The following is a 20,851-nucleotide window of genomic DNA, read 5'->3' on the forward strand; positions in this document are numbered from 1 at the left end:
GTACTACAGTGCGGTGATGGGGAAGGAGAGAAGAGCATAATGAGTTCTTCCCAGGCCCTCACTCTGAATGAAGGCAAAGAAAAAGTTCAGAAGCCACAACAAGAGGGGCCAGATCCTTTCTATTCCCAGGAGGACCGGACAGGATCCTCGATAAATCCCGCTAGCAATGATAACGGTTTGCTGCTGCGGCTGCCCTCATTGAGGCGGTGGCTGCTGCCTCTGCTGCTGCTCGTGCTGCTGCTGCTGCTGCCGCCACCTCTGCTGTTTCTGCTGCTGCTGCTATTTCTGCTGCTGGTGCTGCTGCCCCTGCTGCTGCTGCTGCTGGTGCTGCCGCTGCTGGGGCTCCTGCGTTACTGGGAGAGATTGTGCCGCTGCGACAGGGGAGGACGAGGCTAGTAGCTCAAGGAGGCTCCAACGCGCAGGCGCTGTTGGAGCCACTGACTAGATCCTCAGTCAAGGTACTAAGGCAAAAAAAAAAAAAAAAAAAAAATCAGCAATTTATAGAAAGAAGAAGCTATAGTCTGTCGGGATATCCAATACCAACAGGTAGGAGGATATGTTCTTAGTTAAGTTGGGGGGGTTGGTGGGGAGGGGGGGTTCGATGGTGATGGAGCTGCAGGTTCACGGGCAGAGATACCTCCCTGTGGTTTTTGACAATAAACTGCATAATGGAAGTACACACAGACAATGCATCTTCAACAGGGCTTATTGGGAGCTCCTTGTCTGGAGAGCATTTCACGACTGAGGGAAACTGGGCTGCGAACCACCAAGAACTGCTCCCTTGCAACACAGAAGCGATTTCTCTTCCATCTCCGTGTATGTACCGTGTGTGCATGTGCATGTACCTAGTCTAAATCCAGGGCTGGCGGATTTCGGGTTTCGTAATGTGCCCGGTGCTGTCGGTGTTTACCCGAGCACACGCCAGTGGGGAAATTAAAACCGTCCGACGCAGCTTTTGTCAGGGTTTTTGGTGGCTTAGTCTGGGCGGTAGAAGAGTAGCAGAGGGAGCACGCTTTTAGTGGGGGGAATCACTGAAAAACCTGGCTTCCCTGGCATGGCCCCAAACCCAGCATCTGGGTACCCCGTAGATGATCTGCTTTTTGCTTTAAAATATAGCTACTTGTTGTTTGGAGCTGGGGATAGCGGTGTAAATGGGAGAGGCTTAATTACCCGAGATATGCATTTGAACCCGGGCGGCCGAGGCTTACAAAGGGAAGTGCTTTATTCCTCTGGGTGTGTTTCCTTAGCCAATATTTACATTAATCATAACTAAGAATCTTGTGGGTTTAAAAGAGAAAAAAAATTCTCGCCAAAAAGGTGGGGGAGGGGATGGGGGAGGGGAACGACAAAAGACTAAATCACATCACTCTTGTGTCCTCCTAGGACCGGTCTCTATTCATTCTAAATTCTAATGGATGAAATCATGGTTTAGGAGGAAGAGCAATACTCTTCTGCCTAGACAATATGTAGAAACGATTGTTTCTGATTCGTGTGCTTGAAGGGCTTTGCTTAAAATACATAAATTTTGCAGGGGTTCTTTGGGTGTGATCCATATCAACAGAGTAGCTATCTGTAAAACACTGACAAATATTAAGACCTCAGACATACGGAGATAAAGCTCCTTTCTCTCCGTGTCTTTTATATTGGCAGTCTCAGTAGGTTTAATTTTACATGCCGTGATTAATTCCTAGGTTGACACCATTTAAAATTAGGAATTTTTCATTTTTAATATCTCAAAGGTATTTAAGTAAAATGTACCTTTTCCATAACACAGAGACCATTTCTGAACTAGATTACCTAAGAAATCATAAACAAAGCCAATCCTTTGAAATCTCAAGCAAACCGAACACTAGCATGCAGCTGATACCTAGGTACCTCAAATGTTTGCCTCCCCCCCAAAAAAAAAAATCACAGCATGTAAAACAAAAAAAAAGAGTACTACATTTTACAACTTCATTTGCTTTCCCATAAATTAATGGCTTAACGTTAGTACTTTTTGACATCATTGCTTGTTAACTTAAGAACTGATAGCTCAATTTTTTTTCAGATATTCTAATGGCAAATCAGATGGAAGAAAAGAGGATGTATGACTAGACACCAAATCAGTTCTTTTTTGTGGATTACAGTGGCAGTAAGATGTATGGATCTATTTCTTCCTTGTTCTTATATATAGATCATGAGACTTGACTGAGGCAATATCCTTAGCATCCATCCATCTATGGCGAACTATAGCCATGCAGCTGACAACATTTTGCAAAATCTCTCTCCTTTAACCGCCTTTCTGAAACTGACTTCCCTGGGTTTCATAATAGGAGTCAGCGTGGTGGGTAACCTTCTGATCTCCATTTTGCTAGTCAAAGATAAGACCTTGCATAGAGCTCCTTACTACTTCCTGTTGGATCTTTGCTGCTCAGATATTCTCAGATCTGCAATTTGTTTCCCATTTGTATTCACCTCTGTTAAAAATGGCTCTACCTGGACTTATGGGACTCTGACTTGCAAAGTGATCGCCTTCCTGGGGGTTTTGTCCTGCTTCCACACTGCTTTCATGCTGTTCTGCATCAGCGTCACCAGGTACCTAGCTATAGCTCACCACCGCTTCTATACAAAAAGGCTGACCTTTTGGACTTGTCTGGCGGTCATCTGTATGGTGTGGACCCTCTCTGTAGCCATGGCATTCCCCCCAGTTTTAGATGTGGGCACTTATTCATTCATTAGGGAGGAGGATCAATGCACCTTTCAACATCGTTCCTTCAGGGCTAATGATTCCTTGGGATTTATGCTGCTCCTTGCCCTCATACTCCTAGCCACACAGCTTGTCTACCTCAAGCTGATATTTTTTGTCCACGATCGAAGGAAAATGAAGCCAGTCCAGTTTGTAGCAGCAGTCAGCCAGAACTGGACTTTTCATGGCCCAGGAGCCAGCGGTCAAGCAGCTGCTAATTGGCTGGCAGGATTTGGAAGGGGTCCCACACCACCCACCCTGTTGGGCATTAGGCAAAATGCAAACACCACAGGCAGAAGAAGGCTGCTGGTCTTAGACGAGTTCAAAATGGAAAAGAGAATCAGCAGAATGTTCTACATCATGACTTTCCTCTTCCTCGCCTTGTGGGGCCCCTACCTGGTGGCCTGTTACTGGAGAGTTTTTGCAAGAGGGCCCGTAGTTCCAGGGGGATTTCTAACAGCAGCTGTCTGGATGAGTTTTGCCCAAGCAGGAATCAATCCTTTTGTCTGCATTTTCTCCAACAGGGAGCTGAGGCGCTGTTTCAGCACAACCCTTCTTTACTGCAGAAAATCCAGGTTACCAAGGGAACCTTACTGTGTTATATGAGGGAGCATCTGTAAATCTTTAGCCTTGTGAAACACTACCCTTCTCTGCTAAGCAATTGTGGCCTGTAGCCATATCTTGAGAAGAAAAGCAAGAATGGGATCAGCAGTTGTAAGGATTTGGGCAACATTCTGCAGTCTTTGCATTAGTTCACCTATAATCCAATTTTAAATCTAAAAGCGTTCCTGCTGACCATTGGTGAAGGTTTGTAATTAAGAAAGGACTGAACCACTGCCCTAAATTTCTCAATGTGGTTGAAATCTAGATCCTGAAAGTAGCAGGTGCTAAGTATCAGTGCTAAATGCTGTGTATATCACTACATAAGATAAGACCATCAAAAAAGATTAGCATTGGACATCTTAATAAATTAAGTTGACATGAGGTAAATGTGTTGATTAAAAAAAAAACTAATTTTAGAAGTTTGAAGACTTTGAAACATTTCATACTCTTATTGTTTTTGCAAAGACTAATTACTGGGGGACTTAAAGTACTGTAATCAACTAAAGATGTGCCATGCATTATTGGATTATCACACTTAAAAATCTGTTTGCCTTGTAAGTTTTGGGGACCATTCCAAAAGCAGGATTTTGGTTCCACTTTGAGTTTACTTCCCGCCCCACCCCCACCCTCAAATATGTTACTGTTTCTAAATGCCATTTTTCTTACTGGTAAAATTACTAGCACTGGACTCTGTTATGTAGTTTTTTGTTGATTTGGTAAAAAGGTTTACTCAATTCATTTTCTATTTTGCAAATACTAGATATCTGTCTGGTAGGCAACATTAATGGTAATATCGAGTCTTAATTGAGCAGTCAGAATAATACAGACCAAACACATGTTGCCTTAAAGGGTTATCTAGTATATTCCATTTTATTTATCATTGGAGCAAATAGGCAAGGAAAATTGAATCCGTAATTCTGGTCAGTCATCTGGGAGTGCATGAAAGATCACTTAATCCTCTCTTTCCTTTTTCTCCCATGGTTTGAAAAATTAGGGTGCACATCATTGGGATAAATGTGAATCTTTATTTTTATTTATTTATTTTTTTTTTTTTTTAAGGTGTGCTGCCCATTCTAGTTTGTTCTGAGAAACACAGGCAGTTGATGTATGTTTATATTTTGAGTCAGCTGTCATGGGGAGACCGCAGCTTAGTATGATATCTTGCACAATTTGTGGAGCATTTATTCTACTGAAGGCACAGTCTTGTTTATACTTTCTGCACATTGGGTGTATTGGTCGTTTTAAATTATTTAAGTTTTAACTTGTGAAAGCTTATAATATGATTTCTGGTATTTTAGAAATACATTAGAGTCTGTGAGTCTCATTCTTTAAGATACAGATGTGTGAATTTCAATATAAAGTTGCATTTGCCAAAATTTACCTGTGTAGCCTGTTAATTTTCTTGGAATAAAATTTTACTTTTTTTTTTTTTTCCAATTTACCTTTAAAAATTTACCTTAAAAAAAGTTTTGTTAGGAAGCACAAACTAGGGAGATTGTAGGTGTGTTTATTATTTTCTGTAGTTGTCATACTTTCAAAGTATAAAATATATGAATGATGGGGAGCACAAATCTGATAAATAATATCTTCAATTACATTGTTGTAGGGTTTAGCATAATCAACCCTTATTCTTGTTCTTTAAAAGGCCATTTTTATTTGAAGGTGCAAACCAACAAATAAGCACCATATTTTAATTGTGAAAAGTAGTTACAGTTTAGTACCATGAATTTGCAGCCTATAAGAAGCACAATCTACAGTAAATATCTGACAAATTTAAATCATTTTCTGGCAATATAACTAGAAATAATGTGGTGCTGGCCCCTTTTGTTGTATAGTATTTTTGTATCCACAAAACTCATTTAAATATAAGGAAAAAACAAAAGACATCACTAAAATTCAGAAAAGTTCATGATAATCTAGAATGATATATGAAACCAATCAGATCATATAAGTGCAAAGAATTCAAGCAATGATTTAGTGAACAGTCTGTTTGACCTCATTTTCTCTTTATATCAAAGTTGATTGGATCTGTGGCTAAAATGAATACACTACAGTGAAATGAATCTTAACATATAAATAATGTGCTTCATTTGTGCATGAAATAGACCTGGGATTTCATTGGCACAGGGCTGTCCCCAGTGAGGAAACCGCCTCTACCAATCCAGGTCAGCACCTTCTTAGTAATTTAAAGTTTTAAAGAGTTGTTCAGATCTCTTAGAAGTGAAGTGATTTGCTCAGGAACAAACAGCCAACATGTGTCCGAATTTGTTCCTTTGTCTTCCTCACTTGGAGATTGGCTCCCTAACTAACATACCATGCTGCTTCTCTCATTGGGATGAGAATTATTAATATCATGATCTAAATCATAATGGAGGACTTTTTGCCAAAGAAACGTTATTTTAATTATATTCAATTTCAAAACAATCTTCATTGGGAAAAATTACAATGATTACAGCTATGGTACACCTTAAGCAGAAAGACTTCTAATAATCATTAACAACTTCAACTCCATAGCTGCCTCTTTGAAGGTCTGTGGAGACAAGATGTTAGGACATTAGTATCCATTTCATGGAAGAGAACAGTTTAAGAGTAGAAGAGCAAAGGGATAATTTCTAATATATTTTCCTTCCCACATACAAAAATATTTCATAGGTAAACATAAGAAAATTATAAATCAAATTGTCCTGAAAGTCTTGGTAAAATGGAAGCCACTTAAATATGATGTGGTTTAAACTGCCTAATTGTTACTTGAAGATACATATAACTAGATTACTATTGCAGATCAGATTCTGAGCAATGAACTGGTTCCCAGTCAACATTGTTTTTAAGTCATCAAAATCACTGTGAAAGGCAATGTGACATAATGGATAAGCCAGGGAGACCTGAGTTCCAGTTTTACCTGTGACATCCTGACTGTATAACCCTGGATAGATCATTTCATGCCTAAGTGTTGTGGGCAACTCTTTCAGACCATAAGTTATAGAGCATGTGCTAACTTGCATTGGTAGAGGGAGTCTCCTTACTTGGGAATTCTCTATACCAATAAAATCACAAATTCAGTCTCTATCCCTTCCCTCTGAGCTAACTAAAGTTACCAGAATACAAATGACTGGTCTATTTTTGGTTTCTTAATGACATATTCAGATCGACTGGCCTTCCAATTGAAAGCTCAACTATTGTGACAGTTGGAAGTAACTGATTTAACATGAAAATGATCTAATCAGGGCATCTTATAGATATAGCCCCAATGCTTCCTAACTGCTCAATGCAAAAGGCACATGTTGTCAACAGTAATGATGTGCTGTGCCACATATACTAACTCACCATCTGTAGAGTCTGTGCTTTGAATTTCTAGTAGCAATGATTAGTTTGCATTGATCTACCCACACACTTTGTGCCCAGTGGTCTATATTTGTGAGATAACTGGCTGACAGTAGGGGTGTAGTCTGTGGCCATGGAATCTTATCCATTGATTTACTGAGGCATATGCCATGCTTGAATTCTCAAAATGTGATGACTATGCCATGCAAAGTGAATGGCTTGGAGATGGAAAACATGGGTTGAACACCTGAATTTCCAAACAAAGGGAATATCTGAATTTCCAAACTGTTCCCACTTTGTTCAATTTCAGCTTATTGTATTTTGGTTGTAGTTGCTTTGCCCTGACTCAATTTACCATGGAGATTGATTTGTGCTTGCTAATCAATAATCTTGTCTGCTCATTCTTTTGTTTCTGCTCTCTTGGGTAAAATCTGATTAACTTATACTTGAATAACAGACACGGTATTCATGGATATGAGTCAGTCTTTCCTCCCACTTTCCTTGGATTCTTTTCAATGCCTTATCTCCCATGTCCCCTTAGGGCTCCCTGAAATCCCTTTCAAAACAGTTTCTCTTCCACTCAAAGAAACCTTGAACCATCCATTCACACACCAGTTAGGCAACCAATTATGGTATGACTAGGGGAATTGCACAATGCAGGCCTTTAAAATTGCAATGAATGAATGAATGAATGAATGGGAAATCAGCAACTATTGATTTTCAATCATTTTTGCCAGTTGTGTGAAAGAAGTACAGCAGAGCCAAGAGAACCTTACACTCCCAGTCTTGTCTGTCAAGCTTTAAGAGTAGTTAAGTCTCTTGCAACACTTAACTGAGGTGTAAATTTGTCTTTCTTTCCCCAACTCCACCCCCTTCACCTTCATATTTACTCTCAAGTCTATCAGGATTGTAAGCCCTGAAATTCCTGGTGTATTAGTAGTTAAACAGGGCAACCAGATTGTATTTGGGATGGCTAAGAGTTGACCAGATTGTAGAGAATGGAAAGAGGTTCCTAGAAGAAATCCCCTCTGGTGGCAATATGGTATATGTCTTTATTTCTATGATGTGAACAATGGCAGGAACAATTATTGGTTTAGTAGTTTGGAGTAATAAAAAATAGCCACCTCATGAATGTTTATTTTTGTTTTTGCTTTTTTAAAGCTAGCCCTTAGTTTAGGTTCTTAGTAACTTTGCTCTAACTTCCCCTCTCCAAAACAAACAAACAAACAAAAATCTACTCTGGTCTCCAAAGTATGATTATATTGAAAATACAGGGGTATTTATGGTGCTGGTGTAGGGAAGTGGATTAATTTCCATGTTATAAATAATCATTGTTTTGGAGGGGATATGCTCATGATAAATCAGAAGCTTTGTAGTAATGAATAGTCTTTCCATGGGTTCTTTTTAAATTTTTGTTATTCTGATCAGTAATTCAGAGGGGAACACAATAAAACTCAGCATTTCTATGTAGTCACCATGAAATGAATTTGCTTTCCTCTATATTTTACCCCATTTCATTTGTAACAATAGCTTTCATTCTAACTAGAACAGAGTGGCTGTTATAGAATTCATTAATTCTGTATGAGGAAGAAGAAAAAGCAGGTAAGATGATAAATGTTAAATTTTATAAATAATACCTAAATACATTTATCCAAGTAAATGTTTTCCAGTATTGCAGGTTATTTCTGGATCCAGCATCCTAGAAAGGGTTTTTCCCTCTGTGTCATGAATTTTGCTTTGGCATTTTGGGGGCATTATACAGATACATGGTTTGAATTGAAATTGCAGGAATCTATTATGAAAATGGTTCATTTGCTGAAAATGTTCATATTAGTTTCTGGGTCTTTTCTATTTCTTTCTGAAACATACTGATAGTGAAATAATACAGTTTTTAAAATATATTGAAGGCTTTCATGACTAGCCAGAAGGATGTGTATAAATGAATAATTTAGCTCATCTGACTCAACTGTGATTTTTTTGGCCATTCATCAAAATAGTCAGACTAGTTTGTTGAAAAAGACATAAGTTTCAGGTAATAGAGATTTGTTGATAATAAAAATGATGTGGAGAAAGCTTTCTGGATAAATCTTTTAACCCTGATCTATAATTCTAGTATCCAGACAGTTATAATAAATTTTTTAAAAAAATCTTCCAATTAAATTCAACAAACATTTATTATGTGCTATGTACAAGGCATTATGCTAAGGTACTAGGGATACAGAGATGAAAATTACATGATCCTTGTTTTCATAAAACTTACAGTTTAATAGAGAGATGAGATGTGCATACAAATAACTATGATGCCATTGGTAATATGATTAAGGAGAAGACAAAGTGGTAATAGAGATTGAAAAATGGTCAGATCATTTTTTAGTTGAAGCAGCTCTGGAAAGTGTCATGGAGAAGGTGGTGCCTGATTTAAGCCATGAGGAACAAGGAAGTTTTCAGTAGGTTGAGAGGAAGGAAAAGAGGGAACCTATTCCATATTAAATGTACAGACTGAGGATAGCTAATAAGATGCCCAGAAATGATGAATAAGTAATTTAAATGAGTTAGAATTGAGAATGATCAGGAGAAGTACCTGTGAAATAAGATTAAAAAGCAAGTTGGAGTCATATTGTTAAAGTCCTTGAAGGGCAAATTAAGGCATTTATATTTTGTTCCATGATCAGTGGGGAGCCATTTAAAACTTTAAGCAAGACAGTGATGTGTTCTGACCATTGCGTTTGAAAGATTACTTTGGTCACAGTGTGAACCGTGGATTGCAGAACAAAACCACCACAGATCTTGATAAGTGATTGGATGTGAGAAGCAAAAGAGAAGAAAAAGCCAAATGTGATTATGAGTTATATGGTCTGACTAGAGGAATCATGATTATCAGCAACAAAAATAGTGACCTTAGTTTCTGAGCACTGAATGATGAATTCAGTTTTGGAGTTCTTGATGGGACTTCTAGGTGTTGACAGCAGAAGGGATTGAGAGATGGAGGATCAAAAGTCAAGGAGGAGAAAGACTAGAAATGGTGAGTTGGCTGTTATTTTCATCAAGGAAATAATTGAATCCATGGGAATGTATAATATTACCAGGAGAGAGAAGAGAGGAGAGCTAAGTGGAGGCACTTAGAAATTAGGAGAAAAAAGAAAAATCATCCAAGAAAACTGACTTGGATGAAACACACAGGCAGAAAACCAAGACAGAGAAGTATAATAGAACTCTGAATGAAAGAATAACTAGAATAAGAAGGTGGCCAGCATTGTCAAACAGCAAAAAAGATTAAGTAAGATGAGGAGTTACAACTGTGTTTTACAACTAAGAGGTAATTGATGAGCTAGGAAAGGAGTAGTTTTCATACCATATTAGGGATGAAAGCAAGACTACAGAAGTTTGAGAGATAAATGTCTGAGTAGGAGGCAGAAGAGGCAAATGTAGGCTAGTCTCTAAAAGTTTAAAATGGACAGCACAATAGCTTGAGAGTATACAGTCTAATAAGAAAAGGCTTTAAACCAAATCTTTAGTTTTGCCAATGAATTATATAAATACGAAGTCCTTTTGATTAATCTGTCACCAAAAGGATGACCTTCCATTTTCTGCTAACTCTATATTAATGGTACTATAAAAGGGGCAAAGAATTATATAATCCCTTTCTCCAATTTGACTGGAAATTAAAGTCAGGCGCCAAACATGTATCTGTGTGGAGAGACAATGTCTGTTCAATTAGTAGAGAAATTTTCTGAGCAATTCCAATCCTTTCTAAAATTGGTTTGGAGGTCAAACTCATTTGCAAAGGGCAAAGTCAAGCTCCTAACACCTAGAAGTGTTATAAGCAGCCCCCCTGGAAAATTTAATGGTGGTCACCATAAGAAAGGTTGCAAATTATGGGGATAGCCACCTTCAACAGAGCAAAATGCAAATGTTCTCTGAAATGTAATCCCTCCCCTTTGTGCCCACGAAACTACCCTTTCCTTAGTATAAAAAATAAAGGTTGGGCTGATTATAATGTAAATCCTGGTTTATTAAAGGTTTTTTTTTTTTTTTAAGATGATGGAAAAAATGCTTCATTTCATGTTGAAGCTATTAGAGTGTATACTGTAATGGATTCTTGGTCCCATTGATGTGGAAATATCCTCAAATGATAGATTATAATCTATATGTGTTGTTTACAACTTCTAGAAATCCTCCATTAGAACATTTATTCAATATTTTGGATTCCTTCCTCAATTCAATTCAATAAGCAATATGTGAAGGACTTGCTATAAGCAAGGTACTGTATTCTTACCATGGAGTCTGTGAACTTTAAAAAAAATTTAATAATTATATTTCAATATAATTAGTTTCCTGTGTAATCCTGTATGTTTTATTTTAATGCATTTAAAAGCAATCTGAGAAGGGGTTAATCTGTTTCACCAAACTGCCCATGGGTTCCACAAGGCAAAAAAATTAAGAATCTTTGCTTTAGGATTACAAAGTATCTCATTTTCTTTTTGCAGCAATTCTATCAGATATGATCTGGCATGTCTGTACTATAACAAGACAGATGAAGAGTAGTTAAGGCTCTGGGGTTACAGTCATAGATGGGAATCTAATGATAAGAAACTATTTATGATACATTTTGAAATCTGAAACAGAGGGTCTTAAGGCAATAGACCATTTTTATTTGCTACTATGTTAATCTCCCTATTCTGGGCATATATATAAAAAAAAAAAGAAAAAAAAGAAAAAGAAACACTCCCTACCTTCATGGAGCTTATACACTACTAGTTTTTTTTTTTTTTTTTTTTTTTTAACCTTTCTGTGAATGCCAGTATAACCCCAGGGTTGTCCATGTCATTCCTCCAATCACTTCATAGACCAGCCTGCGTCCTTTTCCAACCATTCTTATGATACTTCTTCGCATGCAATGCTCATTAGTAAACTGGTACAGCCTACTCATATCCACTGTGTGTCTCTTTATTAACTTTTGGGTCACCTGTAATTTTTATTCTTTGCCTATTGCAGCATTCCAGGATGCATAGTCTTGTGAATCTTGCTGGAGATCTTCCAGCATCACTGGAAGAATATTTTTCTTGAAAAGATGTTTGCTACGTTTTTTTGTTTGTTTGTTTGTTTGTTTGTTTTTTGCATATAAGGATACAATACACATATTCCAAAATGCTATGGGGTGAAGCTCATTAGAATCTCAAAAGTGTCTGAATTACTAACATAAGATGTACTACTTGAGATAAAAATGATAACAATTGTTCATTTTTATATTTTTGAAACAAAAACGAATGGCTGGCTAGAAATAATAATACTAATAACTAATAGTATTAATAAAGAATACTAATCTCTCTCATCCATCCCTTTCTTTCCACTCAGAGCTGCCACTCTAGGAACTTATTACCTCTTAAATGAGCTATTGTAATAGAATCCTAATTGGTTTCCTTGCTTCAATTTTCTCCCTTCTCCAATCTATGATCTTCACAGATGCATGGAATGATATCCCTAAAAGAGATCTGACAATGTTTCTCTCCTGCTCAGAAAGCTCTAATGGCTCCCTATTGCCTTTTAAATAAAACACAAATGCTTCTGTTTGATATGTAAAGTCTGGCTTTAAATTCTGGCTCCAGCCTGCCTTTCTGGAATTAGTATTTAGTGCTTCCCTTCACATACTTTGCCTTCCAGGTAAATTAGCCTGTTTTCTGTTCTTCAGACTCAACATTCCATCTTTGTGCCTTTGCCCTGGCTATCCTCCATAACTAGAGTGCACTACCTCCTCACCTTTCCTTCCTAGAAACCCCAGCTTTCTTCAAAGAACTACAAAATGAGGCCTTTTCTTACCCCTCCAGCTGCTAGTGCCTCCTCCTTCCACCTCTAGCTGATGTTACCTTGTATTAAGGTTGTAAACATTTTGTATTAACTTATATGCATGCATGTTCTTGTCCTCTCCCTGCCCCCAATAGAATGGAAGCTCTTTGAGGGCAGAGAATTTTTTTCATATTTATCTTTGTATCCTCAGCACCTAGGACAGGGTCTGGCACATAGTAGGTATTTAATAAATGCTTGCTGATTAATTGATTGACTGATTGATTGACTAGTTTACATTTTTATAGCCCTTTTACAATTTATAAAGTGTGTTCCTCACAAATTCATTTTTATGCCAAAAATTCATGATGTCTTTGATATGATTTCTTCACCAATATAGATCACAACACCTCTGCAGCCTAGTAGATTATCTTTGAGAATTTCTGTGGCAGAAAAATTGATCACCCCGATGAATCTCACCAAATCTAGCTAAGACTGGTCTTCAGACAACAAACACAAGATCATCATTTGTCCATATTTGAAGTCTTCACACCTTTGTCAACATTTTTGAGAATCCAAGGTAGGGATGTGTTAGTAAATGTTCAACAACTGGTGCTAGGGGGGGGATGGGGAGGAAGTATATACAATACACTTAAGGTTAATCTATACCGACAGCATTTTCTTAAATATGGAAGAACAATAAACCAAGCCTTTACTTACAACTTTTGCCATTTTTTGTGGTATAAGTGTTCATGCTGAAAAGTTAACAATCAGCTCTCAAGCTCTTATAAGCTGGGTCCAACCCAAAGTTTTCTTCATATCATGACAAAGCAAAGCATTGAAAGAGAATTTTAATGGAAAAATTTCTCCTAAAGACAGCAAAAAATTGCCCACCCTACAAAAAAGTATAGATAATACATAAGATGCGTCATGTTTTCTTCTTAGAATATATGTCACTTCTTGAAGTAGATTCATCATGTTTTCTTCTTAGAATATATGTAACTTCTTGAAATAAGAAATATCTATTCTCTAGTTTCCACGACACAGAATTATCCAAGTTGAAAGTGCCTCTAAGTCATGAAAGCAAGAAAATATAGGTCTTTCTCTTTTTGCTATCCTATTTCAAATGTTACATATGTTCTAAGAAGAAAATATGATGTACCTTCTATATTAATTATGGGCCCATTCTACTACTAACAGACATGACAACTTTAACTTGCTCTACTTCCAATCTGGGCCAGCTCACCCTCTCTTTAAGCTGTTTTAGGTCCTATACCCAAATATTTGCCATACAAAAATCTTAGTGCTGACAGCCAATTGACATAATCCACTACAACACAGAACACTTGAGCTCAAGAAATACACCAGCTTCAGTCTTCCCAGTAGCTGGGATTATAGGAGTGAGCCACCATACCAAGATCAGTTTAGATTTAGAGATAGTGTTGTCCAAATACTCCATTTTATGGATAACAAAATCAAGGGCTAGAAAGATATAGGTATTGGTCCAAAGCCATGTACCTCATTAGCATCAATGCAATACAAGAATCCTACTCATCTAAAATTCATTCTAATTCCCTTCCCCCATGTCAAACTGCCATCTTTATTTTTTTCCTATTGAAAAATAGGACCTGAAATAGTAAGGAATTTTTAAAAATCATTTTGGTTTTGACCTAGAAAATACTTCAGAAATTATCTCTCCAAACTTCAGATTTTACAGATGAGGAAATTAAAATTAAGTGATTTCTCCAAGGGATCTTTCAATCCATTTCCTTAACTTTTTAAAGAACTATTCTATAAAAGGAAAAGTATCCTATATTTTAAAATAGCTCTAAAGAAATGTGCCTATTTTTTCAGAAACCTATTTAAAAAGTTAAATAACCCTTACCATACAGAAATATTTTCTTATAACAAACAAATTTTATGCTATTATATATGCTAATATTTAATTATTTATTGCTAAATGTTCTAGGCTTCCATTATGTTTCCTTTTATAAGTAGAGATTAAAGAATGTCTAGTTACCATCTTATACATACAGATTTCTTCATATAACCTATTACTAGACTCTGTTCCTTCAGGTTCAGTATTTTTGGTTCAAATTGACATTTTCCAGTGGTTCTCCTCAGCACCTTCCCCAAGTTCTTAACATTCTTCTTTATCTAGAGATCTTAGGACACAGTAGGAGCTTGATTAATGCTGGTTCTAATAGGGGAATGACCTCATGATTCTGCAAATATATCCTAAGTCTTGGCAATTTTCTAACTACTATACTTCCTGGCTGACTCATGGTCAGCTTGTTATCCACCAGGACTTCTGCCACTTTCTCCTCCTCCTGAACTTTCTTCACCTTGCTTTTGGATAACTGGTTTTTCTTTCCAGTAAGTAGACATCTGTGCTTCTTGTACTTCATTCTTGACTGCTCTTATTTAACTGATGTGCTTCTCCTGTCTCACTCTAACTCTACCTGCAGCTTTAATGAGCAGGTCCTTTTTCTACATCATCCAGTGAATGAAAACACTAAATATCACTAGTTTTGTTTCTCTGAATTTGACACAAATGCATCGATAACATCTTTCTCATTATAATAGTAGCCAAAATTTAGATAGGACTTACTATGTGCCAGGTACCATGCTAAGTGCTTTATAATTATTATCTCATTTGATCCTCACAATAACCCCAATAGGTAGCTGTTATCATTATCTTCATTTTACAGATGAAGAAATGGAAGCAAATAGAAGTTAAATGACTTGCCCAGGATAACACAGTTATTAAGTGTCTGAGACTAGACTTGAATACCCTTTCAGCTAATTAGGTACTAATCTAATGGTTTTAGGCTTTATAGTCTATTTTCTCAGTTTATTGATTTTAGTGCCTTGAGAATAGAACCATCTTGCATATTTAAGTAGTCTTTTGGTAGGTCTTCTCTGCTTGTATGTTAACTTCAAGTAGCAGTTTTCATTTGAATCGGTTTGACTTGGTGCTCTGCTTTCGTTTCAAACGCCCAAATGATGTATATTTGTATACTGTTCTTCCTTTTTATGTTCCATCAGCTATAAATAATTCATGGGATTTCTTTCAGGAAAACACAAAAACCTTTCCTGGTTCCCTCTTGTTAAAAGGGATGAAGCAAACAGTTAAGCTAAGAAAGACCTTCCATCTTTCCAGAGAATATGGTTATGAGTCAGTCTATCCACACAAGTTTATTGAGTGCCTGTTGATCGGCCCCAAGGACCTCAGAAGAGGCCTATTTCCTTTCCAGTGTATTTAGCTCCCTTTCTGTGCTTGCCTTTGCTATGCCTTTCATGCATGAAAACACTGGCTTTTAATATCATCCCAGTGCAGGAGTGTTTTGCTATTACTCAGAAATAAAACAAGACCATCTGATGAGATTTCTCTCTTATTTTTTTTCTTTTTTAATCACATTTAAATCTTAGATGAAAAAGAAGGCTACCCCAACAAAAGCAGTCTTTATTTAGACATACAGCTTTAGAAATATGTAGCAATAAGGAAGAAACTTCATTTGCAGATAACTGCTTAGCAAATTCCTTTATGTGGTCTCTCATTGCTTTCAGGACTCTTGATTTGCTTACTTTTAAAGAGGGAAAGAGTAGAGTGTAGAATCAGAAGTGGAAGGGACCTTAGAAGCCACTTAGTCTAATGTTTTCTTTTTACATATTAGGTAACTGAGGTCCAGAAATATTAAATGACTTGACTAAGCAAGTGAATCCAGGTTTTGTGACTTCAAATCCAAAAGCAGTGAGTTATAAATTCTTTAAGGGATGTAACATGGGAAAATGTTCATGCCTCCCAGGATACAGAGGAAATTTTCACATTTTTCATTGTTGTGAGAGTTCTAAATGTCTACTGAGCACTAAATAAAATTACTGTACCCATGCTTTTGAAAATAATGCCACCTGATTCACTGATGTGGAAAAGACCCAAGTCCTTTTATGTGGTGCTATTACTGCAGATGATCTGGTTTGTCTAGAAGGCTGTGGGCTGTCTGCCGTGACACAGCTCCCATTGTTTCTTTTTTCTATCCTAGGCATCAAATTCTATCATTTTAGGGAAAGAAATGGTAAGATTTTATCAAGAAAAAAAAATTTTAAGTACTGTAAATCTCTTGCTAAAAGATATATTACCCTTGTGCATTGGCATTTAGCATAATATCTTTATCTGTGTTGTGTGTATACGTGTATGTTCATGTCATGTATGGTTCTAAAACCAATCTCCATTGTCCTTATTTAATAAAATGGATTTTGATAAATATAAAAGACTATCATAGTTTTACGAGGTAGAAGCAATATGTTTTTAGTCAGTCAATCCACATCAAGGACTGAATACTTCCCTGTGTTCATCTTTGAGGCACTTTCAGTCCTTTGAAGAGATTAGAAATGCAAATAAATGCACATAGCCATAAGATACAGAGAATCAAATGCCAAGGAATGCAGAAGGGTTAAATAAATGGGAAGATGGGGGAAAGGTAGTCAGTTTTGTTGCCATGATTAGAGGTAGAAAGCAAATGTTTCATGGAGTAGATGTTTTAAACAGTTTAGAAAAGTATGAGTATCTTCTTATCTTCAATGAGCTACACTATAGATCAAAGGCAAAACAACTTTTTCATTGTTAATCCTTTGTTCATGAATCCACTCAAATGTAAGCTCCTTATGGGCAGGGGTTTATTGTTTATCTTTATATCTGCCTCAGCACTTTATATGATGCAGAAAATATTTGAATGAATGAAGTTATTTTTCTATTGCTTATAGGATCAAAGCTCCTCAGCCTGATATTTAAGGTCCTCTATAATCTGACTTAGTTCTACCATACTTATTTAATTATTTAGCTACATTACCTATACATATCTGGTGAGTCTGCTTATCATTCCACATACAAATTATACACAAGGCAAAGGCCTTTCTCTACCTCCTTCCCTATTTAAATTCAACTCATCTTTCAAGGCTCAGCTAAAATCCTTCCTGTGATTACTCTAGTCTACATTGATCTCTTCTTTCTCTGAATTCCTATAGCACCAATAGTCTGTATGACACAATTTATCACTTAGTAATGCACTAAATGTAATATTGTTCCCTAATTGTTTTCATTTGAGTATATCTTGGCTTGCCAACAAGACTGTTGGAGGGCATAATTCCTGTTATGCTGCTCTTTTGTATTTTTCCTCTCACTTTTCTGAGCCCTAAAAATAGAATAGATGCTTATTAAATAATTCTCAATTATTTGGGGCAATAGGGGGCAGGGATAGTATGACTAGCATGTCCATTGAAAGTCTTTTTTTTTTTCCTTTTTAAAAAATCATCAAAGAGATTTACTTAAATCGCTTTCCCTAGATTTACTACTATTACTAAAAAGTAGTAAAATGGGCTAACTTACATTTCTCTCCTGGGAATCCCTGATTATCATCCACTCCATACAGTGGAGAAATCAAATGTATGAACTACTGTAATAGTCTTGCTGCTGGTTCCTCTACCTTATGTCTTTCTCTAGTCCAAATTGATCTAACGAAAGATCTGATCATATCACTGTCCCCCAACCCTTTTCTTTTTCTTTTTTTTTTTTAAGCTTTTTGTTTTCATATGGATAATTCTTCGACATTAACCCTTGCAAAACCTTATGTTCCAAAATTTCCCCTCCTCTCCACCCTCTCCTCAAGATGGCAAGTAATCCAACATATATTAAACGTGGTAGAAATATGTTAGATCCAATATATGCATACATATTTATATAATTATCTTGCTGCACAAGAAAAATCAGATCAAAAAGGAAAAAATGAGAAAGGAAACAAAATGCAACCAAACAACAACAAAAAAGATTGAAAACACTAGTTGTGGCCCACACTCAGTTCTCACTGTCCTCTCTCTGGGTGTAGATGGCTCTCTTCATCACAAGGTCATTGGAACTGGTCTCAATCATCTCCTTGCCCCAACTCTTTTCAATAAACTCCAGAGGCTCCCTATCACCTCCAAGATCCAATGTAAAATCCTTTGTCTGGCATTCAGGCATTGAGAAGCCTTCATAACCTGGTCTTTTCCTGCCTTTCCAAAATCCTTAGACTTTATTCCCCAACATGTACTCCCCGTCAGTTTCAGTGATTTCTCTGTGATCACCTCCAAATTGGAGCTTATTTGGCCATAGTTGTTTGCATACTCTCTTTCTGTGACCTCCTTGAAGGAAGGAAATGTTTTCACTTTTTTTTATATCTTTAGCTCTTAGCACAGTGCTTGGCACATACTAGGTACTTAATGAATGCTTGTTGATTTGACTAAAGGCAAGCAAGGGGGTGTTTAAGAAGGGACCTAGGTAATCACTTTCTATAAATGCATTCTCTTTTACAAATGAAATAATTCAAAGTACTCTACTGAACTGCCTTTGGTAAGATGTGCTTGAGTTTTATCAGCTGTAGGGATAAATTTATGCTGATCTATCCACTCTATCCCTTATAACCAGAGCCATACAAATTCCAAACAGCTGACCCATGTAATGGAGTTAACTATTTGCATACATTTATCAAAGCTCTGCAGTAAGCAATAAAGAATAGGCCCTTGATAATAAAACTTAGTTATATCTCTGTTAAGGTTTGAACTATCCAAAGAAATGTATTCTCCTTTTGAAATATCTCTCTTTAGCTTAGTTTTCTCCTTTTATTATGCTGTGAGTAACTGTTTAAACCATCCATGCCTCTCTGAGCATAATAAATAGAACTTACTAATGGAAATTGCAAACATATACATTTATAAATCAAGCTAGCCACAATGGCAACATGTTTATACACACACACACACACACACATACATATATATATATATATATACATACACACACATACATATATATATACATACACACACAGACACACACACATACATACATACATATATATATATATATATACATACACACACACAGACACACACACAAAGAGTGTAAGAAAGAGAGACAAAGGCAGAGACAAAAATAGAAAGAGAAAGATGGGAGAGGGGGGAGATGACACATTTACAATGGTGAGGAAAGGGACCAGAATCAATATAAAAGCTTGTAAAGTATAAGCAGATAATAACCTAATTTAGTGTAATTTTTCAGTAAATTAAAACAATCTGTAAAATGTGTTCTAAGGTAAATATAATTTTCCAAACTCCTCAAAATACAGAAATTGAAAAATATTTCAAACATTTACTAGCTAAGATGATGAGCAAGTTACTTAACTCCATGGAGATTCAGTTTCCTTATCCATAAAATGGGAATGATAATATTTTTGCTACATACTTCACTGGGTTGTTTTTTGCCTTGAAAGAAGGAAAGAAAGAAAAAAGCCTTTCTAAACCCTTATGTGCCATTCATTGAACTAAGCACTGGAGATACAACACAAAAGTGAAGACAATTTCTATGCTTCCTTACATTTTCTATAGAAGGAGATAACACATATTGGGAAGTGATGGCCTTGAAGAGGTATCTTCCTTGGACAATTAAAGGGATGGTAAAAGGGGACATTAAGTTATAAATTGACATGCCTCTTACAGTAGCAATGGAAGTACTGATTTGATTATGATAAACTACTTTGCAAATTTTGGGGCAGCTAATTGACACAGTAAATAAAGTGCTAGACCTATAGTCAGGAAGAAGACTCTTTCCTGAGTTCAAATCTGGCTTCTTCCTAGCTGCATGATCTTGGGCAAATCACTTAACCGTGTTTGTCTCAGATTTGTAATCTGTAAAATGAGTTGGAGAAAGAATGGAAAAGCATTACAGTACCTTTGCCAAGAAAACCCCAAATAGGGTCAACAAAGAGTTGAAAATGATTGAACAAATAACTTTGCAAACTTTAAAGGACTATATAAAGTCAGTAGTTAGTGTTGTTATGACCAGTTCTACTACAACTTAGCATGACTCAGTAATTTTACAATTCCTTTTTTGATGCAATTGATTTTCATCCCAACTTGTAATTTTATTCATGTAGGTAACTGCCAGTATAGAAATACCACCACTACATGATAACTTTATCAAATATTTAAAAGGAATAGCAAGTTGTATCTAATAGATTTGCAGTTTTATGTGCAATTATCTTTTTTTCCTCCCTTATTCTCTACTATGTTATGGAAATTATTTTTTATTTCTTAAGTTGTGAATAAAATAAATTAAGTTTAAAAAGAAAGAAAGAACTACAGGACAGCAACTCCTCTGCAATTAAGTCTTAGAGAGGTGTGTGTGTTTGTGTGTTGAGGAGGAGGAGGAGGAGAAGGAGGAGGAGAAGTGGTGGTGGTAGTGGTAGTAGTGACGGAATGGTATCCTGAGATGTTTAGTGATTTGACCTTTATACATTCACTAGTATGTGCCCTCTTCCCAACTCTAACAGCTGCTTATTATCCTCTATGCCAAAGTTTCTTAAACTGTGGGCTGTGACCCCATACGGG

General features: G+C 36.6%; 1 protein-coding gene and 1 long non-coding RNA gene across 4 annotated transcripts in view; one reads left to right on the top strand and one right to left on the bottom strand.

The window, feature by feature from the left end:
• Nucleotides 1-345: 345 nt before the first annotated feature.
• The window catches only part of LOC141543285 (uncharacterized), a 184,907-nt gene continuing 164,401 nt past the window's right edge, over nt 346-20,851 (bottom strand). Inside the window, exon 4 of the long non-coding RNA XR_012482401.1 lies at nt 346-461. This is a non-coding gene — a long non-coding RNA (uncharacterized LOC141543285). The remainder of the gene's footprint in view (nt 462-20,851) is intronic.
• Nucleotides 408-4,704, top strand: GPR85 (G protein-coupled receptor 85). Of its 3 annotated transcripts, none has more exons than XM_074268267.1 (3): nt 408-546; nt 703-816; nt 2,048-4,704. In XM_074268267.1, the coding sequence occupies exon 3, from the start codon at nt 2,219-2,221 to the stop codon at nt 3,329-3,331; it is 1,113 nt and encodes a 370-aa protein (XP_074124368.1). In that variant the 5' UTR covers nt 408-546; nt 703-816; nt 2,048-2,218; the 3' UTR covers nt 3,332-4,704. The 3 variants fall into 3 exon arrangements, with proteins under 3 accessions (XP_074124368.1, XP_074124369.1, XP_074124370.1); XM_074268268.1 differs by having other exon boundaries at nt 2,068-4,704; XM_074268269.1 differs by lacking the exon at nt 703-816 and having other exon boundaries at nt 422-546.

This window comes from Sminthopsis crassicaudata, chromosome 5 (assembly GCF_048593235.1).
Source record: "Sminthopsis crassicaudata isolate SCR6 chromosome 5, ASM4859323v1, whole genome shotgun sequence".
Taxonomy (NCBI): Eukaryota; Metazoa; Chordata; class Mammalia; order Dasyuromorphia; family Dasyuridae; genus Sminthopsis; species Sminthopsis crassicaudata.